A 19,570-nucleotide genomic window follows, 5' to 3' on the forward strand; every position below is an offset into this window, starting at 1 on the left:
ACTACCTCGCCCCAAAGCCCCTCGTAACTCTTAGCAGGAATAAGTTCAAAGCGCAAACAGCTCTTAGGGTGGGATTTTCTGTCCCCGCCCACCATCAGGATCACTGGGTCCCACCAAAAGTCATTGGATTTTTGGCTGAGCTGCCGAATCTCCCACAGTGGATCCCGCCACAGTGGGACTGGAAATGCCCGGCCTTAAGGCATGATTGAAACCGCAGTCAGAGTGCAGATAAAGATGGCTGGTGCCAGAAGAGGAGACACTCATATTGGTGCAGTAGAGCAACATTGTAATACACATTTATAAAAACAAAAAAAGCTGCGGATGCTGGAAATCCAAAACAAAAACAGAATTACCTGGAAAAACTCAGCAGGTCTGGCAGCATCGGTGGAGAAGAAAAGAGTTGACGTTTCGAGTCCTCATGACCCTTCGACAGAACTCAAGTTCTGTCGAAGGGTCATGAGGACTCGAAACGTCAACTCTTTTCTTCTCCGCCGATGCTGCCAGACCTGCTGAGTTTTTCCAGGTAATTCTGTTTTTGTTTTGTAATACACATTGCTGGGGAGAGTTTTATTCTTCATCTGGCTATGCAGGGTCTGACGTGGGAGCGCTTGACAGTAACACTTAGTAACAAGGGTTATCGAGTGTTGAGTTCCTTTCATACTCAAATTTCAGAGAACTGCATATTGGATTAAAATATTTTTCTCAACTCTGATTCACAAGAAGAGATTAAAAGTGTTCCTTATGGTTAAATCCTTGTTTAACATATTTACGTAAGAGGTTGGGCACTTTGTTTTTGATTCCAATTTGACTGCAGCTCAACAGGATTCGCAGGACAGAAAACAGCAGAGCGTAAAGTCAACAGAGAGAACTTTTGCTCTGTAGCAACTCCTTCTTAGAATGCCATTCATGCCATATCTTTGTTCCCATCTTTAAGTCATGCACTTTCTTCTGGAGTTCATAACGAGCCTTCTGAGCAATTAATATGGAATTTACTCTTTCGGTATCGAATTGCCACACTAGTTGCATCCTTAGCACATCCGAGAACGTAATGCCCTCCAAAAACAAGATGCTATATTCCAAAATATTGAGGTTACCAAAAGCTGCAAAACTTCATTGATAAATTGTTCTTTTCTCAATGGTTGTTATGCCATTAACCCACATTTGCATTAACTAAATACCTAACCTTGATGGAAGTACCTGACATTGATGAGTTAGCTGTGTGAGAAGGATTAAAGTATCCTGTAATTGCTTTCATTTTTAAAAAATTATTTCATGTGGAGTAGATGTCATTGGCTGGAGCAGCAGTTGCTTCCCATCCCTAAGTACCCTTGAGAAGGTGGTGCTGAGCTGCCTTCTTGAGCCTCTGGAGTCCATTCAGTGTAGGTACACCCACAGTGCCAGCTTTAAGTGCCAATATCTATTTTTCCAGTCCATAAATAATGTAACAATCATAAATGACATAACTATCCCAACTATTTCTTGTTGCGATTGAATGTGATTCTGACATTAGATAGACAGTGTAGAAAGAAAAGGTACTGCGCACACATTGATTTGTCTTAACTGACTTTTTCTTCAATCCCTCAATTAATTAGGCAATGCTGAGATTGGTCCTGAATTGCATTGACCGGCTGAATATCTACCATAGTGCGGCACATTTTGCAGAATTTGCTGGTGAAGAAGCTGGAACAGCATGGAAAGATATTTTGAATTTGCTTTATGAACTGCTCGGTAAAGTCCTAAAATTGCACCTGTCCACTATAAACAGCAGATAGATGGAGGATTCTTAAGAGCTGATGGATGTTTCTAAGCATTGCCGTAGTTTTCATTGTTCTCAGAAGTAAAACAAAATGTACTGAATGGCTAATGTGAATAGTCCCTGGTGAATTATTAGTTTTTAATTATTATGTTTGCTTTTGCAAAAACACCATCATAGGTGAAATTTAAGTGAAAATAATGTAGGGGAGAATGTTGACATGGATTTAATTTTGTGTTTTATCATATTAATCAGAAAAATAGAGTCACTGAATGTGCACATGTAGGATCAGTTGGCTAGATGGTTCGTGTGCGGAGCAGAATAATACCATCCTGGCTCTGAGAGGTTGTGGAGATCTGCCTCCTTGCCTTGCCCCATGCTTGCAGAATGACCTTCCTCAAGTTCTATATAACCAATTGTCTCTCTCTAATGGAGGGAGATGCCTATGGTCCTTTATAGACTATGGCTAATTATCCACAGAAATTCATGTATCAAAAGAAGTGACAAAATGAAATTTGAAAAAAATTACATGAAACTAAAATAATACAACCATTGGAAGCTTCAAATTAATTAACTTAAGGAGTCAGTTTATAGTTGGTGAATAAATTTTTCTTTCACATAACTGAATCAAATACCCAGGTGGGGATGTAGCTAATACAAAGTTAATAAAGTTAATACTAAGAAAGACTACAAGAAAATACAAGAAGATATTAATAAATTGCTGTATGAGCAAATAATTGACAAATTAATTTCAAAATAAGTAAGCGTGAGATGATGTACTTTGGTAGGAATAATGAGGGAAAACACTTCTTGGAAAAGAAAGACCTAAATTGGGTAGAGGTTGAAAGCGAACTCGGGGTACAAATACACAAAGAATGAAAAGAGCCACCAAGTTAATAAGGTCATTTATAAAAAAACAAATAAAGAGCAGGCTTCATTCCTAGGGGGATAGAATTGAAAAGTTCTGAAGTTCTGTTCAACTTGTATCGAACCTCCCTTGGCCACTTTTAAGTCCGGTCTCCATGTTATAAAAATGATGCAGAAGCACTGGAGAAAGTGCACGCATGATTTATAATGAAGGCGTGTGAACAGAGAGGTTAAACCTTTTCAGAAACACTGAGCAGGTTAGGGCTCTTTACTCCACAAAAGAGAAAGATAAGGATAGACCAAAACAAGAGGCCATAATGGTCACTCAATAAATCCAATAGGGGATTTCAGAAAAACTTCTTCACCCAGAGTAGGACGAGTGTGGATTTTGCTACCACAAGATATAGCTGAGGCGAATAGCATAGGTGCATTTAGGGGAAAGCTAGATAAACGAATGAGGGAGAAAGGCTTAAGAGAATATGCTGATAGGGTTAAATGAAGTAGAGCGGGAGGAGGCCTGGATGGAACATAAACACCAGGAAAGGCCATTTGGGTCAAATGATGTGTTTCTGTGTTGTACATTTTATTCAATTTGATATAGCTTGTTGTAGTGTTGTTATGAACTTTTGAAGGGTACTTTAGTTCACGAGTCCATTTTTATATTCTGCTTAATCTCTCCAGCTGCTCTGATACGTGGTAACCGTAGCAACTGTGCCAAGTTTGCGAAAAACCTGGACTGGTTGGTCAGTAAATTAGACAGATTGGAATCTTCGTCAGGTAACGTAGCTTTTTATTTGGGTATGAAACAGAGACACTATTGTACTCCAATAGCAATTTTAGGAACAATATTTAAGAAGAAAATATGAGTGTAATTCCACTTTAATAATGTGCTTGCTGAAATAGTAGTCCAACCCAGGGTTGAGAATAGGCAGAGCTGCCTTCAGCTGGGATTCTGCCTGAATGTTTTCCACTGTAGCTATTTTCTAGTGGGGTGGAGAAGGAGCAACAAAGTCAGATCTTCCCACACCTGCCCTACTGTTGACAGGGAGTGTCAGGGAGTTACCAGGTTACCTGTGCAATTTCACACTGTGCATTCTTCCAAGGCCTCAGTTGAGCTCAGGCCAGCTTAGATAGAGTGGCCAACTCTGGTTGGACGCATATCTGAAGGTATGATCATGTGGTGTTTTGACCTCTCTCTGAGATCCTGTTCCTCAATCTCTATCTCGCTCTCTGGGATCCCATTCCGCAATCTCCATCTCTCTCCAAGACCCCATTCCCCAATCTCCATCTTTCTCCAAGACCCCATTCCCCAATCTCCATCTCTCTTGGAGACCCCATTCCCTAATCTCCACCTCTCTTGGAGACCCCATTCTCCAATCTTCATCTCTCTCCCTGAGATTCCATTCTGCAATCTCCATCTCTCTCCGAGACCCCATTCCCCAATCTCCATCTCTCCGAACCCCATTCCCCATCTCTCTCCATGCACCCCATTCCCCAGTCTCTATCTTACCCAGAACACTCCCCGCCTCCACCTAGACCCCTGAGCTCCCACTGACTTCTGACATCGATTGATCCCACTCACTGCGGCAGTGGGAGTGTCATCACTTGGCCGGAGATGGGAAATTACACAGGTGGGTAGTGGGGCGGGGAGCCTCATGTAACTGGCAGCTGAATTTAAACTGAAGAGGAGGTCGAGGACTATCCATTAGTTCATTTGCCTTGATACACCAAAGTTCCAACACTCACGTGCAAACTGGCGGTATAGAAACCTTCTCTCCTGAGCTTCCGGCAGCTTCAGGAAAGGAGCCTTTGATTTTGGGAGACTCCAGTCAAACTCACGAGGCTTGGGAACCTTAAGATGAGAGCTGGTGCGAATCCTGCTGAGGCCTGTTAAAAGGCTCTAAATTTGAGTAACTTGAGGCATAAAAATGAATGTGTCAAAAATTGGATAAATGGTACCAAACAAAGTGCAAATATTACATAAGATAAAAGCAAAATACTGCGGATGCTGGAAATCTGAAACAAAAACTGAAAATGCTGGAAAAACGCAGCAGGACTAACAGCCTCTGTGGATGGAGAGACAGAGTTAACGTTCAGAGTCTGTATGACTGAAGAAGATCAGACATATGAAGAAGGGTCATACGGACTCGAAACGTTAACTCTGGTCTGAATATTTCAGTTGGCATAAGGGGGTGGGTCTGACACGCTGGTGTGAAAAATGACACTCGATAACATCGGGCGTGTATCCCAACGTCATCGTGCTGTCTCACGATATTCCATTTGGCGGGCGTGCGCCGGAGTCGGCTACGTGCCCTATTAAGGCCTTTAACAAATCAATTAACGTATTCGTTTACGCTGCTCGTCCAGGTTGGCGGACAGGCACAAAGGCCAAGCGGCCTTTACGTTTTTTAGGAAACCTCATCCACGAGCGGGATGAGGTTTCCTAAAGCTTTTACCACTGAAATAAAAGTTTTTTCTGCATTATAAAAACATATCCCATCTCATGTGACACAGTCACATGCGGGTACATGTTTAATTAATTTTTGAAACCAATTATTTATTTATTTCAAAAGCACTCCAATCTCCTGGAGCTGCCTCAGGGAGATTGAGGCGCTCTTTCATGCGCATTCGCGAAAGAGCACTGGCCCTGACTCTCCCTCCTCACCCCTCCCCCTGCCCACACAGGGAGCGCTGAGCGCTACGGCTCGCATAATACGCTGGGGGGGGGCCTTAATTGCCCCGCCCGTGTAACAAGGTGGCGGGGAGCTGATCGCAGGCTCCCGCTGTCTGAGAAATTCAGGCCTCTGTTTCTCACTGCACAGATGCTGTTAGACTCGCCGAGTTTTTCCAGCATTTTCTGTTTTTGTTGCAAATATTACATTCACGATATAAAACACAGGGTCGGGGTGGGGCTCGTACCTGAGATGGATGTGTGAATGGAGGAGACGCAATGCAAAGCTTTAAGGTAAATGTCAGAAATATTGAACAAGAGTGACCTGTTTGCAAGCCTGTACGTTCGTGACATTGGCCGGAATTTTCCAGCATCGGCAAGCCATTGAAATCTCTGTTCACATCCAATCCCACCGGCGTGAGGGGCTGGAAAATTCCGGCCAATGTAATATTTTTCTGCTTTCATCTGTATGATATTTTAGGGTCTTGCTAATGCAAGTCCTGTGAATGAAAATGAACGTTTCCCCATGTGGGTCTCTCAGCTGACTAAAAGAAAAGTTCGAGTTCCGCTCCAGGACTCGAGGGAATGTTGTGTTGTTCGAGGCGTTGCCCTTAGGGTGGCCCTATCTGCCAACGCTGGTGGCCCAGGGGGATATTGAAGGCCCCATGATACTGAAAAGGGCGGGAAGACGTCAAACAAAACCACCAAAAACAAAAGAGGTGGTTACTTAGTTAGCAATCAAAAAATAATTCTACAATAATTGCAAATTGCTCATCTATGCAAAAAGTTAATTTTGTAAATAAATGAAAGAGCATTCAAGCTTAGCTTTTTTAAAAATTCTCCCAGGCAACATAAACCGGGGAGAAGAAAATGATCAGCGATAATTTTGTAAATGGATTACATCTACGTTTCAGAATGTTGAGTGGTACATGGAGATTTGCAATGTCACTGCTGAATGTCTGATATTCTCATACAATTTTGGTTTGTATTTTTTGACACAGGTATCCTCGAGGTGTTGCATTGCATCTTGATTGAAAGTCCTGAAGCCCTCAATGTGATTAAAGAAGGGCATATCAAATCCATTATTTCATTATTGGATAAACACGGACGCAACCACAAGGTGTGTACAAGGTGGTAGAAAATGCAAAGATAAAAGCAAAATACTGCATAGAAAATGCATGTTGAAAGTCCAAACTTAACAATAAAAGAATGTAAAATAAATAATTTACCACGGCTAACTCTCATAAACTGCCTCTAAAGACAAAAAAAAGGTCATGATGTCTAAATGACTTAATTAATTATTGCTGAAAAAAGAGACATGCTGTCAAATCTTTTCATCTTGCACTCATCAGGACAGGGGCAAGAATGCTAAATTTCAAAGGGAGCAACAGGTTGCTGATTGGCTGGAAAGTCAACTGTGATTGAGGTCTTGCCAAAAACTGACCTGATGGAACGAATGTTGGGCATGCCAATAAGCATATAAATTGTGGCAATGGTGTCAGTCCAGGAGAATAGTGTTGAGGTTCCAGGAAGCATTTTCCCATTGAAAAATAATTTAGTAAAAATGTATCCTCCTCATTGTGGTGGTTGGGGGGGGGGGTGGTCTAGCTGTTGTTCTAGCCTGAACCTCCCAGTAGGACCCATTCCAATCCATATTGAGGAAACATTCCTCAACTGACCAGACACCAGAACCTAATGAAGGCTTAGGACACTTGGAGTCCACGCTCCAGCTCTTGGCTCTCCCAAGTTTAACATTACTTCATCTGAGCTTCACTCCAACAGGAAATTTTGGCACAAGGTCAGAACCTGCTGCATCTTAAGTCATGGCCTAGTTTCTGGCAGGCCTGCTGGAGATACAATTGAGCGTACGCCAGAATGAATTTTATTCCACCGCCCTGTAGTGTTGAAGAATTTGGTTGAACTGTGCATCACCAACATCATTTTGAAATAATTTTGTTTCTAAATAAAACGTACAGGATGTCACCAGGCATCTCAGTCCGCTTTTATAAAGCCCTCTCAGTGGAAAAATTTCAATGACTTTTCAAATTACCATATGTAATAATAAAATTTGAAATGACTGTAAACCTGAGGGCCATCAATCCACAACCTATCTGTTCACTTCCGGGTAAGTGGGCTCCTGACTTCCATTACTAATTTAAGGAGGGTGGAACCTCCTCCCTTTGGCCACGAGCTTGACTCTTGGTCCTGGGATGAAATGCCCGTTTCCTTGTCATCAGCCTAGTTTTCATGGAAAAACCGGTCTGCCAAACTCAATGAGGTGTGCTGGCCCTTGGCATAGCGGATGTGGGCAGACCTGTGGGCCCCGGCTTACATCCTGGCCCAGAGCACCGCAGAGACCAGCATTGTGGGAGGATCGGCCCCATTGTAAGGGGGCCTCAGAAACAATTCTGTTTGCCAGGGCCGCCAACTTAGGGAGAGTGGTTGTCACCGTAATGCCTGCTTCTCCCTGCTCCTGGTGAGCCCCCAAGTTTCATGGTTGTTTTCCATCAAAACCCAGGTCAAGTTAGGGATGGAGGACGGCGGTGGGCACTTTCCATCCCTCAAACAGGAAGAAAAGACCCATAGGTTTTTGAGGCTGAAGTAACTTGCAGATCTCCAGCAGCTTAAAGTGAGGAGTCCCACGGTGTCAGGAGGAGAACTTCTTAAACACCATCCTATAAAATACAGGGTGGAATTTTTACAGCCCATCCCATTGGCAGGATCTTCCGGTCCCGCCCCCAACACAATGGGGGCCATAAAGCTCCGCGCATAAGATCTAGAGATGATCAAACGAAATGGCTGTACCCGCTTTGAAATCTTTTAATGTAAGGGATTGCACATTCCTTGTCTAGGTGATATTAAATGGCACTTTTTTTTCCCAAGGCAATATTTAATTCTTTACATTTGAAGTCTAAAATAAATATGCCTTTAAAAAAACAGACAAGAATGAACTGCTTGAAATGTCACCCAATTGGAACCCTTGCACGTTTTCTAAAACAAAATCTCCTACTGTAATTGCAACCGTTGTACTTAATAAATTGGATTATAAATTTTAATAAATTTGATTATTATTTTAACTTGTTAATATCTTGATTATCAGCCATGTTATATATTGATTCTTTAAATACCATAAGTCCTCTATGTTCTGCAGATCAGTTATAAAGATGGAAATTGCAAGACAAATTAAAAATGGTTTTGTTCACTGAGCAGTTTTCTCTGGTAACAGTTCCAAGTTGGAATGTTTGTGATTTTTTAAAAAAAACTTTTGTCTTCTTGATGTACTTTTGAAATAACTTTCCGGATGTCTCCAACACATATCCGCTTTTTTATGCTTATGAGGGTGAGAAATGTTAGTGTGGACGAATGAAACCCATCCCATGTCAAGCACTCCCACGTCAGGCGTGGCAAAGCAAAATTCGGAATAAAGCCCCCAGTTCCCTGCCGCCACCCTCAACACCAAACGCAAGAGAGCAGCTCGTGACTTTTTTTTTCTTTCAATTTGTTCACGGGACGTGGGCGTCGCTGGCTAGGCCGGACTGCACCGCTCTGCCAATTTTTCCCACCCCCACTGCAGCCATCCTCTGGCCTCCTCGACTTCGAGATCGCTGACGGATGTGGAATTAAGGGCGGAATTTTATGCCTCGTGGGCGGGCGCGCCGCTGGACCCCCCCAATCAGGCGTGAAATAGCGCGTGATGATGTCGGGTGAGGGTCCTGACGTCGTTGCGCGTTCGTGCGATATGTCGGTTGGCGGGTGGGTGCGAGAGTCGGCAGTGCGCCTGCTGAGTATTAAGAGGCCTATTAAGGCCATTAATCAATTAATTAAAAGGTATTTTTTGCTGCCCGTCCAACCTTATGGTTGGGGTGAGGCTTCCAACGTTAATTTTTTTTAAAAAATGCCTTGACAGAATTTTCGCTACGTCTTTGTTCATGTGTGTGAGTCCTATACGGGGACATGTTTCTCACGTTTTCAAAACCTTTATTCTTGATTTTAAAGTTCTTCAGCTCTCTGCCTTCAGGAAGCTTTCAGCGCGTGATCCCCGACACATGCACTCGCCTCCTCCCGGCCCCACCCCGGCAGCCCTGAGCTTCTCGGCACACCTTACACACTGGCTGGCCGGAGCAATTTAACTGTGGCTCAAAATCACTTAAGGCCCAGATCTGGATGTGTGAGTGAAACATTCCTGCCCGACGACCTGAAAATTCTGCTCTAAGTGTGGTTTTGTGCCGTGGGCTTATCCCATTTCATACAGCACCCTGCTCCAGCAGCTCTTGGCTCATTTTAAACCCTATCCCCAATCCCCAGCAGTGAAAGGGCAGCTTTTAACCCAGTAGCACTGCCCAGTTTCACTTCATCCACTTCTTTATAGCTTTCTGATTCTTCTTCATCCCCCCTCCCACCCTCCCTCCTCCCATTCCCCTCCCCCCCCTTCTCCCACCATCCCTCCCTCACCCCTCCCCCCACCCTCCCTCCTCCCCCACCCCCCCTCCCTCTCCCCCACCCTTCACACCCCCTCCCTCTCCCCCCACCCTCCCCTCTCCTCCCCCCATTCCTCTTCAGGTGGGAGGGTTGGACATTTTATTGCCCCTCTGTATCAGCCAATAGGAAAAATAAATAGCTGGATGTGACCGATCTCCCTACCAACTTTACCCCATGGAGGTTGTTTTGGTACACCTTTAAGTGGGTGTGGTTATGCTTTCTGCATATATGACTAAAGGGGAAATGATGTAATGTATCATGTGAACCAGACTTAGTTCTGAGGAAGCTGCCGACTCAGATATGTGTACAAGCTCTCCAAATACTGCTGCCAACTTCTCGAATCCTTAATAAATCAACCTACGTGTTTTTGCGTTAACCAATCCCTTACAAGTGGTTGATGCTTTGATGTTTATCTATTTAGTAAGCACAAGGACAAGAAAAGCATAACAGAGGCAGCGATTCAATTTTAACCCCAGTAGGTTTACAGCGGGCGGGGGAGGGCAGGACCAGTGCAAAATGTGTTTTCAGGCCTAAATTTGAGGCTCACCTTATTCTAAGTTCCTCGTCTCCCATGCAGCCAGTCAGCTGCCCATCCCAAAACAGGAGGGATACAACAGCTGGTGGACTGCCAGCTACCCTTTGGGCCTTGGGGGGACCTCGGAGATCCCCTTCGCCCTTCTCAACAGCTGCTGACCCGCCTTCACCTGGCAGGAAACCTGCAGCTACTTCCCTGCTTGAATCCGGGTTAAACTGTAAACCAGGGTCCCATTGGGATAACCAGACCCTTGATTTGCACTAACTCATGGGGCTCCTGACCGGAACCTCAACCAGTTAACCATGGGGAGGTGCTGAGTGAGATTCCAATGGGAACAGGGCAGTGCACTCTATTTGAAAGCTCCACCACCACCACCCCACCCCCCCCCCCCCCCCCCCCCACCCCCCCTGGCCCCCAGCCCCATTCCCACTAGGTGGGGTGGGTTACACTCAACCTCAGGATGTTTCTTCTCTGCTTCAGAAAACTGACAAATAATTGGAGCAATGGTTCAAAATCATTTAAGGCCCAGACCCAGATGTATGAGTGATACATTCGTAGTGTGTAGTGCACCAAGCTACCTACCTGTCATTTCTTTCCTATAACAGTTCTGTGATAAATATAGGCATTATTCAACTTTATTATCTCATGTTGTTTAGATCATGACATGTGTATGACTGTACCTAGGTGCTGGACCTGCTGTCTTCCCTATGTGTGTGCAATGGTGTTGCTATACGAGCTAATCAAAATCTGATCTGTGATATTCTACTACCTCGTCGTGATTTACTGCTGCAAACTCGATTAGTTAACAATGTAACAAGGTAATGCCAATTACTTTAGTTCACCTTTAACCGAAAAAAACTGATAGTCATAGAATCATAGAAATTTAAGGTGCAGAAGGAGGTAGTTCGGTCCATTGTGCCTGTGCTGGATCGAGCGACGCAGCCTCATTCCACGTTCCAACTCTTGGTCCGTGGTCCTGTACACTGGCGCAGCTCAAGTGCCTACCCAAGTGTATTTTTTAAACGCAGTTAGAGTTTCTGCCTCTCCCACCCTTTCAGGCAGTGAGTTCTAAACGCACACCGCCCTCTGTGAGAAAGAAATACCCCTTTAACTCCCCACTAATCCTTCTACCAATTACTTTCAATCCAAGTTCTTTGGATATTGACCTCTCTGCTAAAGGAAATAGATCCTTCCTAGTCGCTGTATCTAGGGTCCTCATAATTTAATGCGCAAATGATGGTCAAGTGTTTTTTTGCTGTGTTTTTCTGTACTCATCTGGACCATTCACCTCCACAGACTTTTGCTGAATTCAGATGATAATCAGTTGTGAACTTTGATCAGAATGGAATTAATGAAAATGATACAGGCAGTTACAACATTAAATTCTGACCCAGGCCAGGGCACAGCTCTAGGATGGATCCTGAGTCAAAGATGTTTTTGGCCCAGCCACTTTTCAACAGAAGGAGTGAAGGAGCTGATCCTCCTTCCTCTCCCTTACCCTCTCCTCCCATGACCTTCTGCTCCACGGAAGATTTCTATCCTCCCTAAGCTTGCCTTAGGACACCTGTGTTACAGTGTGATAGGTGTACCATCCCAGTCAAACTCCCCATCTGCCACCATCCCCAGAGTGGTAGATTTTTGCGGGTATAATCTCTAAAGGCCTCCTTGGCATGCATAGCAGAGAGGAGTATTAACCACCCACCCAGCCAGTCCATGTTGAACAGGCAAGCTTTTAAGTCAGACTTAGGATACTCTGAAAATGGATGAGCTGCTTAATGATAATATACTTTTTTTATTAAAAAACGATGGGAAGGGAACATTTAAAATTTATCTTTGCATCTTATCTATCGGTTCATAAAGGTCTTTAAATAGATAGAATATCAATAATCATTTTATACTGATTATTCTTATTTCTTACAGCATAAGGCCTAACATTTTCTTGGGAACTAGTGAAGGATCAGCCCAGTACAAGAAATGGTATTATGAGATGGTCGTTGATCGGGTCAATCACTTTTTGACTGCAGATCCCATTCACCTGCGTGTTGGCTGGGCATCTATGAAGGGATATGCTCCCTACCCTGGGGGTGGGGAAGGCTGGGGAGGTAACGGAGTGGGAGACGACATGTATTCCTATGGATTTGATGGACTTCACTTGTGGTCAGGTTTGTAACTGCAAAAAAAAAACACCTTGGCTATATTAAAAACAAATGCTAATATTATTCATAAAAAATATTTCCTTCGTCACTTTGATATGAAGTATGCTTGTTAGTTGATTTAACATGTTTGGCTTTGATAAGCAGAAAGGTCTTTGATATCTTTCAGGTACACTTTTTAATAACAATTAAGTTCCACGTATGTCAGCATAGTTTATATTAAAAAAAAAATGTGCGGATTACATAATAAAAATCATTGGTTCCCAAATTCTCAGGGTCAAAATAGGTAGAAAACTTCATTCCATTCAGGATGGGGCTGGAACATGGGGTGGAACATGGATATGCCAGAATTCTGCCCTCATTAGATTGACTTATTAAATATTAATAAAGCATGGTATTGTCATTACCACCCACCTCCCCAACATCAAAGGATCACGTTTGGGGGAGGGTTCTGGACTTCCTTGGTCCCGTACACCCTCCTTAGGATCGAGTGGAACTAATGCCAGCTAAGAGATAGCATGGGTCCCATTCAAGACTGTAAAAAGTCCCTTTACCTTTGGTGGGGAGAGTTAATCATTCCTAGAGGGCATTGATTAACTTCTCCAAGAAGCCTGCATGCTCTGTTGGGAGGATAAAATCAGAAGAGGCTCACGGGGCCTTGTCAGCATCAGAGAAGCATCGCGCTGCTCTAACATCCTGTTGGCACTGAGGCATCATTGCCAAGGTGGTGCATCCCGCTTGGCCACGCAAATTCCTAGAACATGGGACGGGACCTCCAGTTGGAGTCGAGCAGGCTGGATTCTAGTTCTGCCATGATTGTGCCCTGGGAAATCTTTGAACCATTATGTTTGTGTTGGAGAACGGAAGTTGCCACTTTGCCCTCAGTGCCAGCCAGAGATGGGCACAACTGGATCAGTGTCGGATGAAAATTAATATGTTTAACAAAAGGCAAGGCCTTCTACGGAAAGGGAGTTTTGGCGAGATAGGTGAGGGAGTCAATCCAATCCCACCAGTTTTATATACTTGCTGAAGCTAAAGGTTCTGCCTAAATGTGACTCGTTTAATGAAGAAATTAAGACATCAGTTAAATTAGTGGAAGTTGAGAAAATAAAAAACACTATGCGGCATTTGAACTAGTGCCAAGAAGCTAGTGGAAAACGCTACACAGAAGTGCAGGAGTTAATAAGAACCTTGACTGCCTTACTGTTGGAAAACAGCCAAACACCTGTGACCGAAATTAGATGGTAAAAGACAAAATGGCCCTCAAAGAGTCACATAAAGACAACTAAAGCAGAAGAGTGATGAGAATTATTTAAATAATTATTCTCGTGGTATGCAGTGGACAATGCCAGCCTGTTTCAATGAGCCACAGAGACAAAGTCCAGGTCTTAAAAAAGCCAGCACACAAAAACAGAGACATAGGTCAGCCATCTTTAGGACACAAAGGGTTGAGTTTACCACAAACTCCCCTTAACAGTTGAGACAAAAGATACTCTAAAAGAATTATACTAGATTGTGAGTACAGTCTTCTTCAAATCAAAATTTGTTTGAATATCCAATTATTAATTAAAGCAGATTTAGATATTGTATGTAAAGTTAAAGTATAATAGTTATGCTATAATCATCTTTGACTGACTAAAGAAAACATTCATTATTAAGGGGAAACGGTGATGAATACTTATTTCTCTTTAGAATAGTCACTATCTGTGTAAGTGAAGTGATTATCTTTAAATACCATATATTTCATAGCGGAGAATTTTCTCCCTGTTGCAAGGGCTGAACAGGAGCAGGCGCCAATTAAGGCTCGCCCAGCATGACGTGTATCCAGAAGCACTGAGTACAGGCGCGGAGAGGAGGGAGACTCAGGGCTAATGAACCCATCCATGGAAAAGAAGAGCCTCATGAATCCATGCAAATGGGACCCAATGAGATCATTCAAAAATCCTGTCAGCAGTCAGTAAAACATAACAGGATTGGACTCTCAGAACCACCAAAGCATTATTTGAAGTGCTGCTCACCTACACCTAATTGGATCCAGGAGAGTTTCCAGCTTCCAGATTGCTTCTTTCCCACCTGTTAAAAGATAGCAGGAAAGAGGAGATACTCATACAAGATGATATCAGCACACAGGGTGAACAAACCAATAGTCGCTTCTTGGGATCTATCTGAAGGGCAGTGCAATGGAGGCTGCTCTTCTGCAGCACTGGCCGTGCCAATGTCTCTCTACAGCCCTTACCATCATTTCCTCTGGCTCCTTGCTAAAGGTGAAATTTAGCTCCATTTCGCAGTCTGCAGTACATGACTGCATTAAGCAGGACACCAATGTTGTGTTCATCAGGGTAAACCAATACATCACTTTCCCCATTGATCAAACATCAATAAAAGGAAGCTCATGATTTGCAGCAGGGGTTGGCTTCTGACACATCTAGGAAATCATTGACTTTACACATGTTGCCAGCAGGGCACCAGCCAACAGCGTTTCTGAATAAGAAGGACTACCACTCCATTCATATCAATTGCCCTCCAGTCATAGGAACAGGGGCATGTATGTTTGGGCAAAGTACCCAGGCAGCTATGGTGGCGTATTGTGCCCGTGACACTCAAAATCCCTCCAGATACAAAAAAAAAGTACAAGCACAAAAAATGTATGTTTTATTTTTTAAACAGTTGGTTTCTTTTGGCTGGTTTCACTGGACAGCGATCTTGCAGGACTGTATCATAATTGGTGTAAAGAATTGGGCTTAGTTTCTTAAAGTAATACTTATTTGTGCATAAATAAAAAAAAGAAATATGTTCACAATAGAAGAGCTGCTGATAGACTTCCTTGATCTTGCTCCTGGCGTCCTATCTCCTGTGGAAGTAAAATGATCCTAATAGACCAAATAAAACATTTTGATGTTGGTCTTAATGTTCCAAAATCAACAATGGCATTGTGCATTTTCCTCTGTAATAGGTCGAGTGGCCAGAGCTGTAACATCCGCTAATCAGCACGCACTGAACTCCGACGATGTTGTTAGCTGTTGCCTGGATTTAGGTGTTCCTAGTATATCCTTCCGCATTAATGGACAACCAGTGCAAGGGATGTTTGAGAGCTTCAACACTGATGGCCTATTCTTCCCTGTAGTCAGCTTTTCTGCAGGTGCCAAGTAAGTTTATCTGCTCTGTCACGTCGGGGTGTGGAATATCTGCTTTGATTTTGAAAGTACAGTTATGGGTAAAATCTGCAGGCAAAGCGATTCCGCTACATGTATGAGGACCTCCACCACTGGCCCAGACAGAGTTACCAGCGTCAAGAGAGTTTCCCTCAGTATCATTGAAGTGGTGGGTACCCGCCTAACACTCGTAGTGCATCCGATACACTTGCCATGCTGCAGGGGCAGGGGAGAAAGACAAATGTGTCAGGGGGCACAGAGTTCCCTCCCATTTTAACAGTATTGGTCATGTGTCTGTCCTCTGAAATGGGGCAGAAACATCAAAACGGTTTTAAACAGATAATTTGTGTATAGCATATGACCAGAAAATATACAAAGGCTGGGATTTTACCAGGCAGCAGTGACCACGTCCACCAGCCAGGAAGTCAGGGTTAACTCTGCATCCACTGGTGCTGGAAGCCACAATCGTATTTTAATAGTCGTTCGGAAAAAGGAGACATGTCTAAGCGTTTCTTCTTGCACTCATCAGGGCACTTGCAAGAATACCAATACAAGGGGGGAAGCAACAATTTATACTGTATGTGAAGAGAGTGCTGATTGGTTGGCAAGTGGTATTGTCATGGAGAGTGCATCACTGACTGACAGTTAACTGCCGAGCGATGTTTAATTTTAAGCCAGGCAGCTTGACCCTGATTAGTCAAAGCCTGATCTCAGGGCAATGCTGTGTCCTGAAACACAGCCACAGGCCTCTCATGCCTGTGTTCTGTTCCCAGTGTCAGGTTCTACCGAGCACAGACTGGGAGGACACCCAGTCCATGCAAATACCTTAGTCCAGTAAAAGTTAGTGTCCTGCATGCACAGTAGTGTAGCCCACCTCTAGTACACTCACAGGTCTAGTGCCTGGGGGGGGGGGGGGGGATGGAGGGGTGGGAGAAGAGAAGTTTTGGCCCTCTAATTTCTAAGTGCCATCACTTACAGACTCCAGTATGAATCTCTCATTGCCAATCTTGAAGGAATGTTTGTGCTTCGTCTTTATTTTCCTTGGTCTTTTTTTCCCCCAAGGGTACGTTTTTTGATTGGCGGTCACCATGGAGATTTTAGGTTCTTGCCTCCCCCGGGATATGCCCCTTGCTATGAAGCACTGCTACCAAAGGAGAAGCTGAGACTGGAGCCAATCAAAGAATACAAGAGAGATTATAATAGTGTTCGAGATTTACTCGGGACAACAAGCCATCTTTCCCAGGCCTCCTTCATCCCCAAGCCTGTAGATACCAGCCAGGTATACAAACCTCCGGACATATAATGCCATGAATGAATTCATTACAATTTTGCGTGATTTAACAACCAAACTAAACAAAACTTACTGACCTGTGGTTCAGAAACTAAAATCAAATGCAAATGAAAAATGTTCCGTAATAAATGACTGTCTCTTATGTGCCTGATGTTTGAGAGTGTGAGAATAGCCCTTCCAAACTTACCCTGTGCTTGGTCTGGATATTCTCCTTCATTTAGCCAAATACTGACCCTTCAAACAAAAGCCAGGTAGCGCATTAGCTCTATGAAGAGCAGAGGGACAGGACCATGGGGCCAGATTTGATGGGTGTTCACAAATAGAAGTTTAGGATGTGTAAATTCAACCATGGGAGCTGAGATTGGTTTGGACCTAATTATTACTGGTGATGGAGCCAAACAATTACAAGATTCTAGAGACTTTACTTTTCCCTTTTTGGTTAACGATTTTTAAAAATAATCCTTTGTGCCCACTTTCATAATCTTGGTCCTGTTTGTTTCAGTCTTCTCAGAATATCAATGCTAATGAGTTGAAGAGCGTTATTCAAACAACACAATAATACTTAACAGCCATTTAAAGATTGTGACTACAGGAGCAGGTCAGAGGCTGGAAGCTTTACAGCCAGTAACTCACCACCTGACTCCACCAAAGCCTGTCCACCATCTGTCCCTCTCTGGTAGTCCCTCGAAGTGAAGATGACGCTCGCTTATGGCAAGAACCTGCGAGTGGAGCTTTTTAACATGGGGAGGCTGTTGTGTTGCAGCTACCACACGGTTCTGACCATGAAACTCTCCCACTCTTACCACCTACCATAGGCATATTGAGAGGATTTACAGGTTGACATGGACTACAGAGGTTCAAGAAGGCAGCTTACCACCACCTTCTCAAGAGCAATAAATGCTGGCCTAGGCAGAGATGCCCACATCCTGTGAACAAATAAATAATTTAAAAAAGCAAACAACCAGTTTGGCTGCATTATAACACACCTTCCACAGCCATCAACTCCTGAAGTGGGAGTTGAACCCAGGGCTTGTGGCCCAGTGGCAGGGATGCTACCACTGCACCACAAGACTTCCTTGTCCTATAGGGCACTGAGAGGTGGGTGTGAAGCTGGTAGCGTTGGTTGGTGTGCAGGATGTAGTGTAAGGACGTTAGGGATGAGTCATGAGTGCCCTGGTGTATTGCTAGATGAGTGACAGGGAAGTTGTGCATTGAGCAGCGTGAGAGGTGTGTGGTGTAGTGGCTGAAAGATGTGATGTGCGGATGCATTCACTCACCTTGGCCATCTGAGTGAGGACATTAATTTTTTTGCGGCACTCCTGCCAGATCCATGGAGATACATCCTGGACATTCACATCCCTCACCACTTGCTCCAACTTACTGTGCAGGGTTGGCCTGGAGACTGAGTGTCCAGGAAGGTATCACAATTTCTGGAAGCCCTCTTCTCCTTCTCCTGGTGTGACATTGCTAACCACTGAACGGCAAAAGATTACGGGAAGAATCTTCTGTTCTCTTTGGCGATGAGCTTTGAGATGGATGGTCATTTAATTAGGTGGGATGATGCATACCCGAACCCCATCATCTTCCTGTGTCCACCAGAATTAAGTCCTGGTCAAGAAGGTCCATGATTGTCCTTCCCACCCACTGCCAGTTGAGGCCCTAAGTGGCCAATGAATGATCACTTAAGGGCCTCGTCCCACCACTGCTGGTATTAAGCCAGCAGTAAGTGGGCCTGTTGCCATGAGGTGTGCACGACAGCTAAAGCCTGTGGCTAGCTTTTCACCTCATGGGGCGTGGTCCCTTGCTCAATGATACTCTGTGCCTTTAATCAAGGGACTGGACATTGGGAAGGGGGTGCTGCTGAGAGCCACTCCACTGTCTTTGTCTTTGCTGCCGACCACAATCCTGGAAGTCCCTACTGCGAGACCACCGACCACCCCCATCACCCCCTCCATCCCTCCCATCACCCCCTCCATCTCCTCCCATCACCCCCTCCATCCCCATCCCCCCATCACCACATTACTTACCTGTGACCTGGGTCACTCTGTGTTCCTGGAACTCCAGTGCCTGTCCTTCCGGCAGAAGCCACAGCCTCCCCAGTGGCACTGCTGAGCACTAGAGCTGCTGGCTTCTGATTGGCCAGCAGCTCTTGGTAGGCAAGACTTAAGCCCCCGGGGTCTTGATTCCAGGGGAGGGCCCACCGCTGTCCTCACCACTGCCTGATTGGCTTGTGATTTGTTGGGCCTTTCCAAAAGGAAGCAACACGGGTGCCTGGCTGGTTCTCCAGCTGGCAGGCGAGACCCCTGACACCTCAACAAGTTTTCGCCCTATAAATCAGCAGCCTCCAGTGCATTACTGTAACTTCCCTTTTATAGGGACTTCATCTTTAAGAAGGGCATGGCTGCCTGGATCATATGGTTTCTTCACAACATCGCTCAACTACCTGCTGTGTGCAGAGGACACCTGCACTCAAATAGAGTTTGTGGCTGTGTGGGAACCACTGTTGACCAGTTTACTATTGGGGAAATGAGATGGATAGACGAATTTTGTGTCTTACCTACCTCATTCTCAAATCACAACCCCAATGCCCAATATTTACATTTGATGACGACCTTAAGACGCAAGCTTTTAGAGGCACTCGCCTTTAGACTTTTTGGACTATACCATAC

The 19,570-nt window shown here is 44.4% G+C and overlaps 1 protein-coding gene across 2 annotated transcripts in view; it reads left to right on the forward strand.

The window, feature by feature from the left end:
• Positions 1–19,570, forward strand: part of ryr3 (ryanodine receptor 3) — a 349,432-nt gene that overhangs the window by 107,974 nt on the left and 221,888 nt on the right. For both annotated transcript variants that reach the window (XM_041214540.1, XM_041214541.1), the window contains 7 exons: positions 1,593–1,728; positions 3,302–3,397; positions 6,293–6,411; positions 10,990–11,123; positions 12,226–12,467; positions 15,412–15,604; positions 16,673–16,889. In XM_041214540.1, coding sequence (XP_041070474.1) covers positions 1,593–1,728; positions 3,302–3,397; positions 6,293–6,411; positions 10,990–11,123; positions 12,226–12,467; positions 15,412–15,604; positions 16,673–16,889 — 1,137 coding nt within the window. The remainder of the gene's footprint in view (positions 1–1,592; positions 1,729–3,301; positions 3,398–6,292; positions 6,412–10,989; positions 11,124–12,225; positions 12,468–15,411; positions 15,605–16,672; positions 16,890–19,570) is intronic.

Source organism: Carcharodon carcharias, chromosome 20 (assembly GCF_017639515.1).
Source record: "Carcharodon carcharias isolate sCarCar2 chromosome 20, sCarCar2.pri, whole genome shotgun sequence".
NCBI classification, from domain to species: domain Eukaryota; kingdom Metazoa; phylum Chordata; class Chondrichthyes; order Lamniformes; family Lamnidae; genus Carcharodon; species Carcharodon carcharias.